We start from the raw sequence: 14,979 nt of genomic DNA on the forward strand, positions 1-14,979 counted from the left end.
CCAGCTGCAAAATAGCGGGCTTATCACAATCGTAAACTTGTTTGCCCAGCGTTTTTTTTTATATTAAAAGTGTATATTTTAGCACATTTGTTTATCGTCACATGGTAAAAGGCTTACTTCTTGTGACAATTACTAACGTTTTAACCCACGCTGTTAATCAGAAAAAAAAGATTATGTATTCTTTTTCTCCATCTCACAATCTCTTGTCACGTGTAGGCGGCTGAAGCCGTTGGGGATGATGACGTCATCGTTGATGTCGAGGTTGAGGAGCAAGGCCCCAGTCCACCTAACTTTTGCACGTCCATCTTGAACTTCCTGTGGAAGAAGCTTAGCGAGTTCGTGATCGAACCGGAGAGCAAGTTGCACTTCATCAGATTCCTCAACTGCGCCCTCATTTTTCTGACCAGTATCACCATAACGTTCTGTGTGAGTGAAGCAATTTGTAGATGAATTCCCCTTCCCTTGGTACGTATTTAACAAAAGAAAGTTGACACATAGAGCCCTTTGATTTGATTTTTTAGGTTGCCTTCCAAGAGCACGGCATCTACTTCTTCTTCTTCCAATACTTTTGTGAATTGTCTTTCTACGTTGAGGTAATTTGAGTAATTAGACAAAATTTACTTTACTATTAACGCCGTTGTCGTTACCACGGGATCACCCCAAATTGAAGTCTCAAAACTTAGCAGGATAACTACCGAACTCGACAAACGGACTCAGTCGGACGTCTTTTTTAATGACTACCTTTGCTCGCATCCGCTATTTCCTTGATATCTTAAGGTATGGTAATACGACAAAATCAGCAACAAAATCCTCCGGCTTGTCTCGCTTTCAACCAATCACATGCATGGGATGTGGTTTGAGATGTGTTGACGTCATTTTGCTACAAGTTTGCTCATTGTGGTAATACGCGCAACATTGACAAGTTTTGTTGCAAAAATCAATCTAAACCCTAAGATATAGCATGTATGGTGTGATCAGTAGCAATTCTTACCCCTCAGAGATAGTGCATTAGGTGTGGCCGGAAAATATTTCTAAAGCTAAAGAGGACTAAAAACAAACTAATTTCCAGGATTCTGAATTTCATAGCTATCGTCTAGAGCACACTTCAGTCTTCAAGTCCTTCAGTCTTCAAGCCTTGGCCATAAATTGCATGGGGTGTGGCAAGCGCCCTATGGGGTGTGGCATGCGCCAAATCTTAATCTGATTACACTTATTCGATTCTTGTTTTTATGATGTCTGAGAGGTGGCCATCTTTAATAAATCTCAAATTACTTTCCCAGATATTCTTCAGGTTTAATATGGCTTACCGTCTGCCTACTGGTGAACTTGAGACTGACCAGCGCCGCATTGCAATACATTACGTGAAAAGTGGCTTCGTCTTTGACTTGGTGGCTTCCTTCCCATTCGAGATCTTCGCCCTTGCAGCACCCGGCCGGAACATGCTCGAAGTGATGTCCTACTTGAGGTTGACCCATCTCCTCCGAATCCGTCGCCTCTCGCAGTTCTTCGAGGAATACGGCTACAAACTTAACATCAAGTAAGATGTCTGTGAATTTTACGTCTATTTGAATAAGGAGGAAATCGAATGTCACGTTTCTCTCTGCCTGTATTATCCTGAGATGTGGCCACCTCGACAGGGATGTTGTCTTTAAAATAAAGTTATTTATTCAGCTGAATGACTGAAATTAAATGCCCACATAATAAAAACCGTTAAGATATGACATAATTGAGAATGAAATGATTAATTGAGAAAGGGATGTATAAAAATTAATTTTCGCGGCTTTATTTCTGCAGTCAAACCAAAAACACAATGGGGGAGTGTGATACGGAACTATAACCACGACCTCCGAGAAGCACGAAAAAATAAAAACAATGTAAATCGAAAATATAGCATCAAACCAAGAGTTATTGTTTTTATCTGACGTTCGTGACGCGGCTCAGTTCACTGTGCAGTAAACGCCGCTCATTTTAGTAAAAATAATGAAAACCGCTTCGAAATAACGATACTTTCTAAACAAACCATTAGATGAAATAAGCTGGATTTATATCTCAGGCAAAGTTAATAGTTTTGTATCATTTATATTGTTTTCGATTGTTCAAATCTACAATATTCGAGGCAAAAAGATAAAAAAATGCTGAGTGATACGGAACTACATACCATACTGTATGATACTTTTATTCAACTGCCAATGCAGCCTCAACTTCCAGTCCAAATCCATACAACACCCTGTTCATCTGAACAAAAACTACCAGCCAAAACTTGCATTTGAAGTGATGGATTAACCCAGACTGTTTCTTTCTTTTTTTTTTGGGGGGGGGGCTGAGATCTGAAGTAGAAATTGGAATGGGGCCGTTAAAAGTAGAGTTTGAAAATTAATAACAACAAGCAAAAACCATTTGCAATCTATTACCTTATTACCTTCTACTACCTCATACGTTCACGGCTTCTTTGGTGGACGTCTAGTGTTTTCTGGTGCCGCTAAGGATACCAAAATTTTCCTGATGAAGTTTCACGCGCGCTTATTGGTCAATACGGGTCACGTGCACATTTTCACAGGACAATTATCAGGCGATAACGTCCAGCCAAAGTGATATCTGTCCTGTGAACATTTTTGTGCAATCAAAACTCGATTTTCGTCTGCTCAATAACTCCTCAAACAAACACCAAGGTTTTCAAAACTAGGCACAGAAAGAAAGTTTGATTTCTTTTATAGAATTGTCATCAATATAATTTTATAGAATTTATCCTGAGACGTGAAGGAAAAAGCAATAACAAATAACTTCACAACAGCGCGCGCTCGCGGCGAGATTCTTGTGCACGTCAGCGAGCGCGCAGAAGACGTTTCAAAATTGATAACTTTTGCTTCAATTTCTCACCTCCAAATTCTATTCCAGCTCTCAGCAAGACAATAAGAAAACAGTCTAGGTGTAAATCCATCAGTTAAATGCAAGTTTTGAGCTGGTAATTTTTGTTCTAATGAAAAAAATGTTGCATGGATTTTTATGAATTTGCGAATAATATGACCCCATGCTTTATCAGAGATATGTTCGTTAAGTGTAGTGATGTGCATAACAAGAACACTAAAAATGCAGCAAACCATAACTTAGTACTTCCACCAAAGGCTCGGACTACATTAGCAAAAAACAGCTTTAAGTTTGTAGCAGCTAAAAGGTGGAATGCATTGTCACTAGAAATCAAAGAAGCCAAGTCAATCACCGCCTTCTCCGCAAAACTAAGAGAATACATCACAACTCTGTAAATCAGTTTATAAATCAGAAAAGGATTGTTATTGTAAATAGTTTCGTCAAAGATTTTGCTGTAAACAGATTTGTAAATAGCTTTTATTTATTTTTTTTCTGTTGAGGGCCATGCGTACATTATCATTGTGATATTAAGTGAATCCCTCATTAAAAAGGGCATCTATCTATCTAATGGCAAAAATAACAGCTCGCGCTCGTTTCGTCATTCCAGTGCACGCCGACAGTGCTGAATAACGTATGCGCATGCGCGTGCTCTGGCGAAAACAAGCACAATCGTAGTGTTGAATCGTTCGAGAAAAGGTACGAAAGGCTGACTTCATTCGCTGATTTGACTAACTGTACAGCATTAAAACCATACTGTACAAAAAATGACAGATTTGTGTAATAATGAGGGAGTCATAAAGATAATTATAGCCTTAGGTTTGGTCAAGTTTTCTTAGCATTCGCCAAAATGTGACAGTTTGCCGGTAAAAAGCCGCCATTTCAAAACAAAAAGGCTGGTTTAACCGCGCAGTACTGGAACTAGTCTTGCGTTTTTCAGCACTGGCGTGCACGTCAGCTTGCGCAGAAGACACTTTTCGCATTTTCAGTGTAGTCACTGGGATATAAAATAAATAAACCCCTTCTTTGGCTCACTTTGATATCGGCGGATAATGTCCGCGGATGAGAAATGGTCCTCAAAATTTCACATTTGCCCTCGAAGCTTCGCTTCTCGGCCAACTGTTTATTTTTCGTACCATTTCTCATCCTTGGACATTATCCGCCGATATCCTAGCCGCCAGAAGGGGTTTATTTACTAAATATTTGTCCTGTATTGACCAATGAGCGCGCATGAAGATTCATCACCGAGATATAACTCTAAATACCCACGTTACATGTTTCATTAGTTAAATATGCTTTTGGTTATGTTTCCTTGTAGCGTATTCTACGTGCGCATGACTAAATTCGTCTTGTACGTGATTCTGACTGTTCACATGTTCGCGTGTGGTTGGTACTTCATGGACTGCCCCGGCAATTGGTGCGACCCTAAAGAACGTTATTGGCTTGACGATCACGGTGAGCCTTGAATCGTGCACAAAGAGAAAGGCGTCATGACTATGTTACTAATGCGGGTCCCCTTTCTATAGGGCTTCGAGGCAAAGCGGGCCTGACAATCTACATTTCATGTCTGTATTGGGTCGTAACGTCCGTTACCACCACTGGCTATGGAGACATCCACGCTGACAACAACAACGAAATGAGTGAGCAAAATTACGAAGTTAGACATGTGACGAACAACAAATACATGCGAACAACTCGAACGGAGTACGGCAAACAGAAAAAGATCACTTTAAAAATACTAGTTGTAGATCCCGGAAAATCGTTCAAGTACTTGAGTCGTTCGCAGCCTCTCAACACAGTGTATAAAGCAAACAAAGTGGCTTAACACCCTCGGGAAGTAGAACCCACACTCTTTTTGTAGTTTACGAAACGTGTCAAATGCCCTTTTTTATTTCTCTTTCCTATAGTGTACGCGACCTTTGTGATGATCGGCGGGAAGCTGCTGTTCGGTTTTATCCTCGGTAACATCGCCTCCACACTATCTAACTTGGAGATGAAACAGATTGCCTATGTGCAGAAACTCCAATCGATCACGGTTAGTCCCCACTTTCGTTCAGGGGTGATACGCTTACAATACAAGATAGCGACATTACAGCTCCTACAATTTTATAACTCCAACACAAAACAGGTAGATTGATGCCACTATCAAGTGATATGGTTTGCAATATTAATAAACCAAAATGATATGTGAACAGCCAGCTAAGCAAAATATAATAAGCCCCGTTTCCAGGGGGTGCAGGGGGTGCGAACGCACCCCACCACAACGGCCGAAAGTCCACTTTCGGTTCTCAATAGACGTGCTATTTGTAGAAAACACTATAAAGTATAAGCTAGATCACTCTGGTATATTATTAATCCATAAGTCAGACTTTATTTGTAGCCAAATCCGACAATAAACGTCCCGTGGAGATACTGCAAAGGCATAAAATAATCTCTTTTTGTTCTTTCGGGGGTGGTCAGGTTTTTATCAGAAAACTCACTTCCTTCCCCGCTCCCCCAGAAAATCCATCCCCCATCCAAGTCCACTTTTTCGGATCCCCCCCCTCTCCCCTAAGAAAAATCCTAGGTACGGGCCTGATGATGCATTGTCTTTATTAACGCAGAGCTACCTTACAAAGGAGAATACATGCCAAGTGCTGAGAGATCGAGTCCTGAATTTCTACGAATTTCTCTGGATGAAGCATAAGTACGTATATTACTAGAAGTAGGTTGTCACCAGTGTATCTTGTACAACCAACGCATATGGATGAAGATAGTCATCTCCTTTTGCCTCCTTTTATTTAGATTATTGACACCTTTACTTCTATTACTGTTGACTTCTATCAATCAAACTGCTAGTGACGGTGTTGATTGTGGTGTTGATTGTTGCCTCCGTCATGATTTTTGTTGTTGACTATTGACGAGGATAGTGATAATGATACAGTAGTGATCAATCTCAATAAAAAACTTAATATTTTTTATTAATAATTTAAGTCATTTTACAAGAATGCTGCCCTAAAATAGCTAAAGCTAATCAATCAGTTGTTTCTTTTAGTCTCAGTTTTGCATATTATCATCATTATTGATTTTTGTTGATTCTTTTTGTTATTGCTGCTGATAAGCAGTAGGCTAAGTAGTTGATGTTGTGTTCTCTGCGTTTGTAACGCATTATATATTTTCAGGGGTACAGATTTAAACAATCTCTTCTTTGATCTTCCTCTGTGTCTCCATGGCGATCTTTCCATGGTTTTAGTTGGTGATATCCTTAAGAAGGTAATAACCATTGAGCTATCAATTACACCCGTTTATTATATGGCTACGATGGTTTACTATATGGCGTCTTTTTCCGTATTCGGGGCGGGACATTTTGTGAGCTTTTTTGTGTTGCTTTGTTCGGTTGCGCGAATTTCGCTAAAACAAAATCGACCGAAAAACCAAAGCCACCAAATAAAAACAAAATAAAAAAACAGGTCTTAAAATTGATAATGGGAGAGGACGAGCTCTTTGAGTCGGAGTTTTATTATCCTGAAGAGATTGAAAAGGAAAATTTTGGCAAAAAGAAAAACAATGAGATCACGAGCCGGCACCGATAGCCAAGAAATACAAAGCTTCAGTTATTTATATCGGATAAACAAACAAATGAATAAATAACAAGGGGTGTAAAGAAAAGTCTCGTTAAGATAAGTACTACCTGCTATTTGTAAATGCAATATTTCCATCAAATCATAAAGCAGCACAAAGCGATTGGCCTTTTCATTTTACTGGAAGTTTGTCCATTCATGCCGTGAAGACTTACAACTCAGCTGTCTTTGTTATTGTTTGGATCACATTCACCTATGATATAACCTGTAGCTTCCAAACGTCACCCAATTATACTTGTTGTTGAATCTTTTCACTCATTTACATTTTTTATTTGGCAGCGCGCTAGTGTTTCTTGTTTTCCCGCCTTTTTGAAATCAACCGATAAACTGATCAATATTCCTCGCAAAGCCTCGGTCGATACGCCAAAGCCTCAGTTTGATATTTCCTGGCATGAATCACTCTCGGCAAGAGACCATGATGTAAGAGAACCCCCGTAATCCCCCGTATTACGGTATGTTCCAATGATGACGTCCGTAAAAACTATTTTTAGAACAAGCAGTTATTTTTAGCCACGTCTCTGATTGGTTAGCGCTCACGTTTCCTAGCAACATGAGTCTAACGCGCGATCACATCTTGAGCAATGTGATCCGGAAAAGGATGTTTCGGAAATCTTTTTGACCGAAAATACCTTCCTTTTTTACGAACGCTGTAAAAATGATCTTCCATAGAGTACGCTGGAGTCAATCAACCGTTTCTGGGACATTGAAATGCATAAAGTGCGTGATTTTAGGCTCTGGGATCAACTTCCCCAGTAAAAGTTTTCACTGCTGATTCGCAAATTATAACACAACAATCAATCATAAATCTGTGTTTACAAAACACAATTCTCTTCCAATTCTCTTTTAATGAAAAAGATACAGAAGAACCTAATACCATTATATTCACACCTATGTTACAAATAAAAGATTTCAAGTCTTCATAATGAAGTAGATCTTATTCCAGTGACAAGGGTTTCTTGAGTGACATGATTTCTGAACATTTGCGTGAAAAATTAAAGTCCATTCATATAAAAATGTTATAAATCAAAGAAAAATAAAGTCCTTTATGTATTAAAATACATAACATAGACTCTGAGAATGCCTAGGTATTCTATCTCACCGAATTCCAGAGAAAAATAACTTTTTAGGAGTCTGCACGATGCATCTTGAATGAACTCCAAATTCACCGTCTCCCCGACGTCCTCCCGTTCAATTATTTATATAACATTTAGCGAACGAAGTAAAGAAGTGCAGAGGGAAAAAAATTGGTGTGAAATTGTACTAGCTCGTGGTGCCCATAACCAAATATGGCGCGACGAACCATGTATGGATTGACAAGCTCGCGCATTCTAAAAATAGCTTTCATGGACAACATCATGGGCCACGGGGATTCGTTCTCTTATATCATGGTCTCTCGCACTCGGTTAGTAAGTAGTTAATATACAACAGACGAACTTGTGTTAGAGTCCCCAGGAAATTATCGAAAACATGCTACAGTGACAGGAGCTCGTGATCCTTTTTCTCAGAGTTGAAATCGGCCAATGAGACTCCATCGCCTTTTCTTGTAAATAATTTTAGGGCTTGCGGCCTAGAATACCTTGAGCACAAAGTGCATATGTAAGATCCTGGACGTTGTGAACGCTTTGTGTTTCAGGTGCCAGTTTTTAGGGAATGCAGCGATGCGTTTATTCGCCTCTTGAGTGTCAAGGCGCGACCAAAGAACTATCGCGCCACAGACTACATTTTGCACAAGGGAGACATCGGACAACAGCTTATCATCATCAAGAGAGGAACGGTGAGTTGCCAGCATATATAGTTAAAATGTAGGCGTGTCCTTAAAAGTATCTAATTTCTTCCAGTAGGGATCATAAGTTTCGTAAATTTTATTTTATTGAAAGAAACCGATAAAATAAAAGACGTAGATAAATTAAGTGGCCGTGGTGCCATTAAAGGTACGATCCATAATAATTACCCCCCCCCCCCCCCCCCCGCCGCCAAATAGAAAAATATATATAAATATGTTTTTGATATATTTTATGTTTTCTGGAAATTGAATTTCCAAGACGTTAATTTTTTTTTTCTATGATAGGCGGAAGTAATCACTGGTGAAGACCCGGAAGTGATTCTACCTCTAGAAGAGATGTCCTTTTATGGAGATCGTTACCTACTAGCCCCAGGCCCTCACCTGGAAACTCTGCGTGCTGTTACTAACGTGGATGTGTTTATCCTGGAGAGAAGCGACTTGGACGAGATTTTGTTGTTTGACAAAGCCACAGAACAGCGTGTCCGAGAAGCAGGAGAACGCTGCCTACTAGAGCGAAAAGAATCTGAGAAAAACCTCTAATCCTAAATCCTTATACCTAGTATATTTATCTGATGTCAATACTATATCTGTCTTGATTTTTTTTTATGTTATTTTACAGTTTACAGAGACAATCAGCAATCTTTTTTATTCTATAGGAAAACAGTCTTTATAATGATTTTAATTGTTGACGCTTTTATACACCCTGTTCAACACTCAAACATAAGTCAGGAAATCCACCGGAATAAATTCGAATTGTGTCAAAAATGTGTCACGTCTTTATCTGACTATTGTACAGTGGAAACTCTCCTTACGACCACTATAAGAAGGCACCAGCTCTAGCTTCGAAATTCCATCACACCCCCTACCAGTAGCCTGGTAAAACCCGACCTGCTGGCGATTTTTACGCAACCTGGTGGGTTATTGGTACTCCTTAGTACCTGCCGAGTTTTCAGACTCTCGGACAATTTCACTCTTATCTGGTGGGGATTTTTTCCCCAATCAAAAAAAAAGAAATGTTTTTTTTTTTTTTAAATTCTGGGAAATTCCACCAACCGGTGAAAAATTTGCAAAATCCTGCCCAGAGCCGTAGCAAGCCCCGTGAGATTGGGGGGGAGGGGGGGGGCAATACAAAAACATTAAGAAAATACTGTGGGGGGGGGGGGGCACAGCCACGCCCTTACTGGTCATTTCCTTATAATTTTTAAAAATATTGCTTGCTATTGCTGCCAGGGAATTATTACTCGTAAGGTCTGTTACAGAAGCACCGAAAACCGGTCTGTACCGCCGTGGAAACAACCCCCATGAATCCAAAACACAGGGTAAACGGAAGTTCTTGCACATTTTTAACCCTTTCATTCCCGGGTACTTTTGAGCAAAATTGTAAGAAAAACAAACTAAAAGCAGAAACCCACCTATTTCAATTACAAGACTATCAGTTAAGTTAAGCTACCGCTGACCCAAGACGATATGCCTTGAAGTTTCCAACAATGCAGCCTGTTGCTTACAATAGTTTTGCTTGTAAGTTGCTTACAAATTACAGCATTTTCACATATGGAGAGTGCCATATGACATCATAAAGTCTATTTGGGCATAATATATTATGGATGTTTGCACGTTAAACTTGATTCAATGAGATAATTCCTTGTCTGGGCTTCACCAAGCGAGAAAGGAATTTTCTAGTGAATGGCCTCATACTGTCCAATGTCGGCCGTCTTTGCTACCCAACCTTATTCAAAAATTGTTTTCAGGCTTATTCTGGGTTCCTTGGACCTGGAAATGTTTTGTTTGGCTTTGGGGCAAAGAGACTTGTTATGATTGTGGGGGAGGAGATTGCCCGCCTCTCTGTCAAGGTGTTTCCAAGACTCCCATGATGCAGTGCAGGCATGCAATATAGCCTAAACATGGGATAATAAATAATATAATAAATTAGTATTTATATAGCGCTTTTGCAACCATGTTCTAAGCGCTTCACATTTAAAATCCTAATGTATTGGTATTCAGTCACTTCGTCAACAAACCGTGTCGTCCACAACCATCTCGTCCACAAATTAATAATAATAATAATAATAATAATAATAATAATAATAATAATAATAATAATAATAATAATAATAATAATAATAATAATAATAATAATAATAATAATAATAATAATAATAATAATAATAATAATAATAATATCGGCATTTATATAGCGCCTCATCAATAATTGCCCAAGGCACTTTACAATTATATATTAATTAAATAAACATTACACAATTAAAAATTTAAAATCACCCTGAAAATACATTGTGTCTAATAGGAAATGTTACATTTATAAAAATCGATATTATAATTAAAATATATATATATATGTGTGTGTATGTAATGTATAATTAACAGTGATATTAAAAAAAAATGAATTTTAAACTAATTATAAATTAAATGCTTCTTTAAAAAGGTTAGTCTTAAGGCATTGCTTGAAAGTATTGAGATTTTGTATTGTCCTTATGTGAAATGGCAACTCATTCCATAGTTTAGGAGCCGCAATCGAAAAAGCGCGGTCACCATAGGTCTTCAAATTGCCCCGTTTGACCTGAAGGTATTGTTGAGAAGCAGACCTTAGTGATCGGGAATGAGTTTTATACTTGCATAGATCTTTAATATATGGTGGAGCCATTTCATTGAGAGATTTAAAAACAGTCAGTAAAACTTTAAAAATTATCCGGTACTTTACTGGTAACCAGTGGAGATCTTGCAGGATAGGTGTTACATGCTCAGTCTTTTTTGTTAAGCTGATAATACGAGCAGCTGTGTTTTGAATAAGTTGTAATTTATGAATTTGGTAGTCAGGTAATCCATAAAGGAGGGAATTGCAATAGTCTAGTTTTGAACTGATAAAGGCATGTATAAGTATTTCTGTGGAATTCTTGTCAAGGTACTTCCTAATTTTGCCAATATTTCTGAGGTGGAATCTTGTAGATTTACATACCGTTTTGAGATCATCTTCAAAAGAAAGATACTTATCAAGAATTACTCCCAGATTCCGTGCAGCGGAGGCAGGTTTGATGATTTCATCAACCACCTTTACATGTTCAAGACTTGGGGCAGGACAGAACTTGGAGGAAAAAAGAATAAGTTCTGATTTATCATGATTTACTTTCAGCCCATTATGCACCATCCAGGCATTGATCTCATGAACACAACATTCAACTTTAGTTTTAGCCATCAAAAGTTCATCTTGTGAATTACCTCGAAAAGAAACATAAAGTTGTGAATCATCCGCATAAAGGTGGTATAGAATGCCATGTCGTGCTATGATCTGAGCAATGGGCGAAGTATAGGCAAGATAGAGTAGCGGGCCTAGGACAGAGCCCTGAGGAACACCTCGTTCCAGGCTACGCAAAGATGACTTGCAGTCCTCAACCCGTACATACAGTTTGCGGGATGTAAGGTATGAGCGGAACCAAGCGAGAACATTGCCAGTCAGGCCATAACTCAATGAGAGACGTGAAAGAAGAATGGAATGATCAACGGTATCAAATGCCGCCGACAGGTCAAGCAGTAGCATCAATACCGAGTTGCCACCATCAATGGCACATAAGATGTCATTCTGCACCTTAATAAGAGCTGTCTCCGTGGAATGGAATTTCTTATAAGAAGATTGGAGGGAAACATCCAAATTATTGCTAACTATATGCTTTGTCAATTGTTCAGCGACAGCTTTTTCGATCACCTTAGAAACCATCGGTAGGTTAGAGACTGGACGAAAGTTAGGGTAAAGTAGGTGATTGGCATTGTGCTTTTTCAATGAAGGGTGAAGTTCAGCAACTTTCATTGGGTCAGGCATTACACCTGATGAAAGCGAGGCATTAACAATCCTGTTTATTATAGGAAGGAGTGTACTAAAGCATCCCTTTAAGAGGGAGGCCGGCAAAGGATCAAGATTACAAGACTTCGATATAGGCTTGTGAGCTAGGATCTTAACATCATCTTCTGAAATTACATCAAATTCACTCATTTCCACTGTACACGTATGGTCACAATAAGGGTTGGGGCCAACCATGGTTTGCTGTTCCATTAGATCTAGATGGATTTTAGATATTTTTTCATTAAAGAAATCAGCAAAGTTGTTGGCTAACACCTCACTAGAGGATGCAACTGGGTAATATTGAACTGACTTCTTCTCAAGAAGTTTGCTAATGGTTTTGAAAAGAACCTTTTGACCCAAAGAATGTTCCTGTATGATCGATGTGTAGTATGAGGTCTTTAGTGAATCAATAAAATTATTGACTACCCCACACTGGTAAGCATAATTAGCACGGTCAGTTGAAAGACCAGTGGAAACCCATTTCCTCTCTAAGCGCCGTCTCTTTCTCTTTTCCTCAGAGACCTCGGGTGTATACCAGGCAGCTTTTAGGCGAATGGTAACAAGTTTCGCCTTTAGTGGGGCATGCTTGTCTAACAGTGCCTTTAGGGTGCTGTCATACTTTATAACCAGGTTATTAATATTCACTTGTTGGTTTTGAAAAAGTTCAGAGTTGAGAAGGTCTTCAGAAAGTTGGTCTATGTCAACCGATCGAAGCTTTCTGAAATTCACGACTTTCTTCGCAAACTGTGGTTTGCAAAGGTCAAGTTCACAGTGTATGGCATGATGGTCAGAAATCATCGGGTTCCGGACAGAAATCCCTTTGATGATGTCATCATCAGACCTAGTTATTACAAGGTCTAGGGTGTGGCCATCTTTATGCGTTATGCCTTTGACGTGCTGCTTTAGGTCAAATGCATCTAATATGTTGGAAAACTTTTTAGCATATCTGTCATTAGCATCATCCATGTGGAGATTGAAATCACCAATGAACAATAGTTGACCATTAGACTCAGCGAGAACCTGCTCCAGTAATCGAGAGAACTCATCAAAAAACAATGTGTATGTGGATTCAGGTGGTCTGTAGACAACAAAAATCCTGAGCTGGACAGAATCACGAAGCCGCACATCCATGAACTCGAACGTGTTGAACTGTTCACAAATCCGGCTGTTGATTTCAAGACGATCTTTAAAGAGCAGTGCAACACCACCACCTCTTGCATTTAGCCTTGGTCTGTGAAGAAAACGGTATCCTGTAGGACAAAGGGTACTCATTTCGACAGAATTGTAATCACCATTCTTAAACCACGTCTCCGTGATTGCCAATATATCTATGGCATTGTCCACCGTAAAGTCTTTTATTATTGGAGCTTTATTATTTGCTGATCTAACATTAAGGTGAGACAGACGCAGTCTGATCTTTTTGTTTATATTATCTTTGTTAGTATTGACAATAGGGATCGGGATTAAATTACTTGATCTCACCGATTTTCGTTTAGATTGAGACTCCACCAGTTTATCATTTGCTGGATAGTTATTGACAAGAACAGGGATGGGTTGCCTTACATTGTTCATCATCGAAAAGTTATATGTTCGATGAAGGTGCTGAGGGTTGTTCATCTCTAGCTGCGACTGTTGAGTATCAATAACATTACGAGCGTTTCGTGTCCGAGTCCATGTAGAACTACGAACTTTACAGTGAGATGAAACAACTGCTGGAATGGGGCTGTTCTCAGGTCCTGGGTTCAGTTTGAAAACTAGGTCACCTTCAAGAGGGAGGTGAAAGGTGGCACTCGTGTTGTTGTAATACATACAAGGGCATTTCTGTCTTCTGATTCGTACTCTTGAACAGAAAATCGGTCGAGTGGAGCAATGCCCTATCCATCGTACCTCGGAGGAAACAGGCGCTTTCGAAGACGCCAGCACCAGCATGAGTGAAACATAGAGAACAAGTGCAAGGCTGCTCCTCATCGTGCGCACCGGAAACCAGAAAGAAAAAAAAATTGTACTTGATGATGGAAATTGGGTGTTTCAAGAAAATAAGAAGTTTTGACTAAAATTACTTTCTTATTATATACTTTGTTATTACTTATTAAAAACTAAAATATAAATAAGATTTTATAAAGTATGTCAAACTGGTTCATTTACTTTAGTTCAATTAGTTGTTTTTTATCCATTTAACGTTTGTAAACTTTTATACATTTAGTTTAACTTTATTTTGTACTTATGCACGTACTTTTGCAATTTTTAGCAATTAGCGCGCAGATGAATCACAAAGTACAAATAAGTAATTTGTAAATGTACAAGACCTATACTTTGCACCGTGAAAATACAGTAAGTATTTGAAGAGGTCAAAGCAGTCCCGCGGGAACACACAACGCACTTTCAGAAACAACAATGCCGTAGGAACGCAAACAAATATGCAAATATTGCTAAGTTGAAGTATACGGGTGACTGACCACTAGGGCGGTGAATTAATTAAGTTTAGTAAAAAGGCTGAATGAAAATAAAATTACACAGAAATTCAATCAGAAAATGGCAACGAGAAAGAATCAATCAAAAGAGTGTAGCCTCACAAGCATAGACTTTATCAAACAGGCTGCCTAGGCAGCTCACAAAGCGTTGTTGATCACCAGAGCGTACAAACAAGTCAAGAAGTATTTGGCGGGAAAATTAAATAGACGGGTATTAAAAGAAACTGACAAACTTAGGTAAAGCAATCAATTATGAGCGCACGTAAAAGTCCAGTAACGACTAGGAGTATAAATAAATAAGAGCATCAAGAGCAAGAATGGTTGTGGTTTACCAGGAGTTCCAATATAGCTGTAGAAAATGTCGTCTGAGGCTTTGGTCTCTACAGTCTCTTC

General features: G+C 39.0%; 1 protein-coding gene across 1 annotated transcript in view; it reads left to right on the plus strand.

Annotated features, from left to right (window-relative positions):
• The window catches only part of LOC5507177, a 60,706-nt gene extending 51,676 nt beyond the window's left edge, over positions 1 to 9,030 (plus strand). Inside the window, exons 36-45 of the mRNA XM_032375697.2 lie at positions 217 to 426; positions 522 to 593; positions 1,281 to 1,537; positions 4,181 to 4,317; positions 4,389 to 4,502; positions 4,770 to 4,897; positions 5,466 to 5,548; positions 6,024 to 6,114; positions 8,116 to 8,256; positions 8,551 to 9,030. Of these exons, the coding sequence (XP_032231588.2) occupies positions 217 to 426; positions 522 to 593; positions 1,281 to 1,537; positions 4,181 to 4,317; positions 4,389 to 4,502; positions 4,770 to 4,897; positions 5,466 to 5,548; positions 6,024 to 6,114; positions 8,116 to 8,256; positions 8,551 to 8,805 (1,488 nt within the window). The 3' untranslated portion in view covers positions 8,806 to 9,030. The remainder of the gene's footprint in view (positions 1 to 216; positions 427 to 521; positions 594 to 1,280; positions 1,538 to 4,180; positions 4,318 to 4,388; positions 4,503 to 4,769; positions 4,898 to 5,465; positions 5,549 to 6,023; positions 6,115 to 8,115; positions 8,257 to 8,550) is intronic.
• The last annotated feature ends 5,949 nt before the right edge of the window (positions 9,031 to 14,979 follow it).

Source organism: Nematostella vectensis, chromosome 3, assembly GCF_932526225.1.
Source record: "Nematostella vectensis chromosome 3, jaNemVect1.1, whole genome shotgun sequence".
NCBI lineage: Eukaryota > Metazoa > Cnidaria > Anthozoa > Actiniaria > Edwardsiidae > Nematostella > Nematostella vectensis.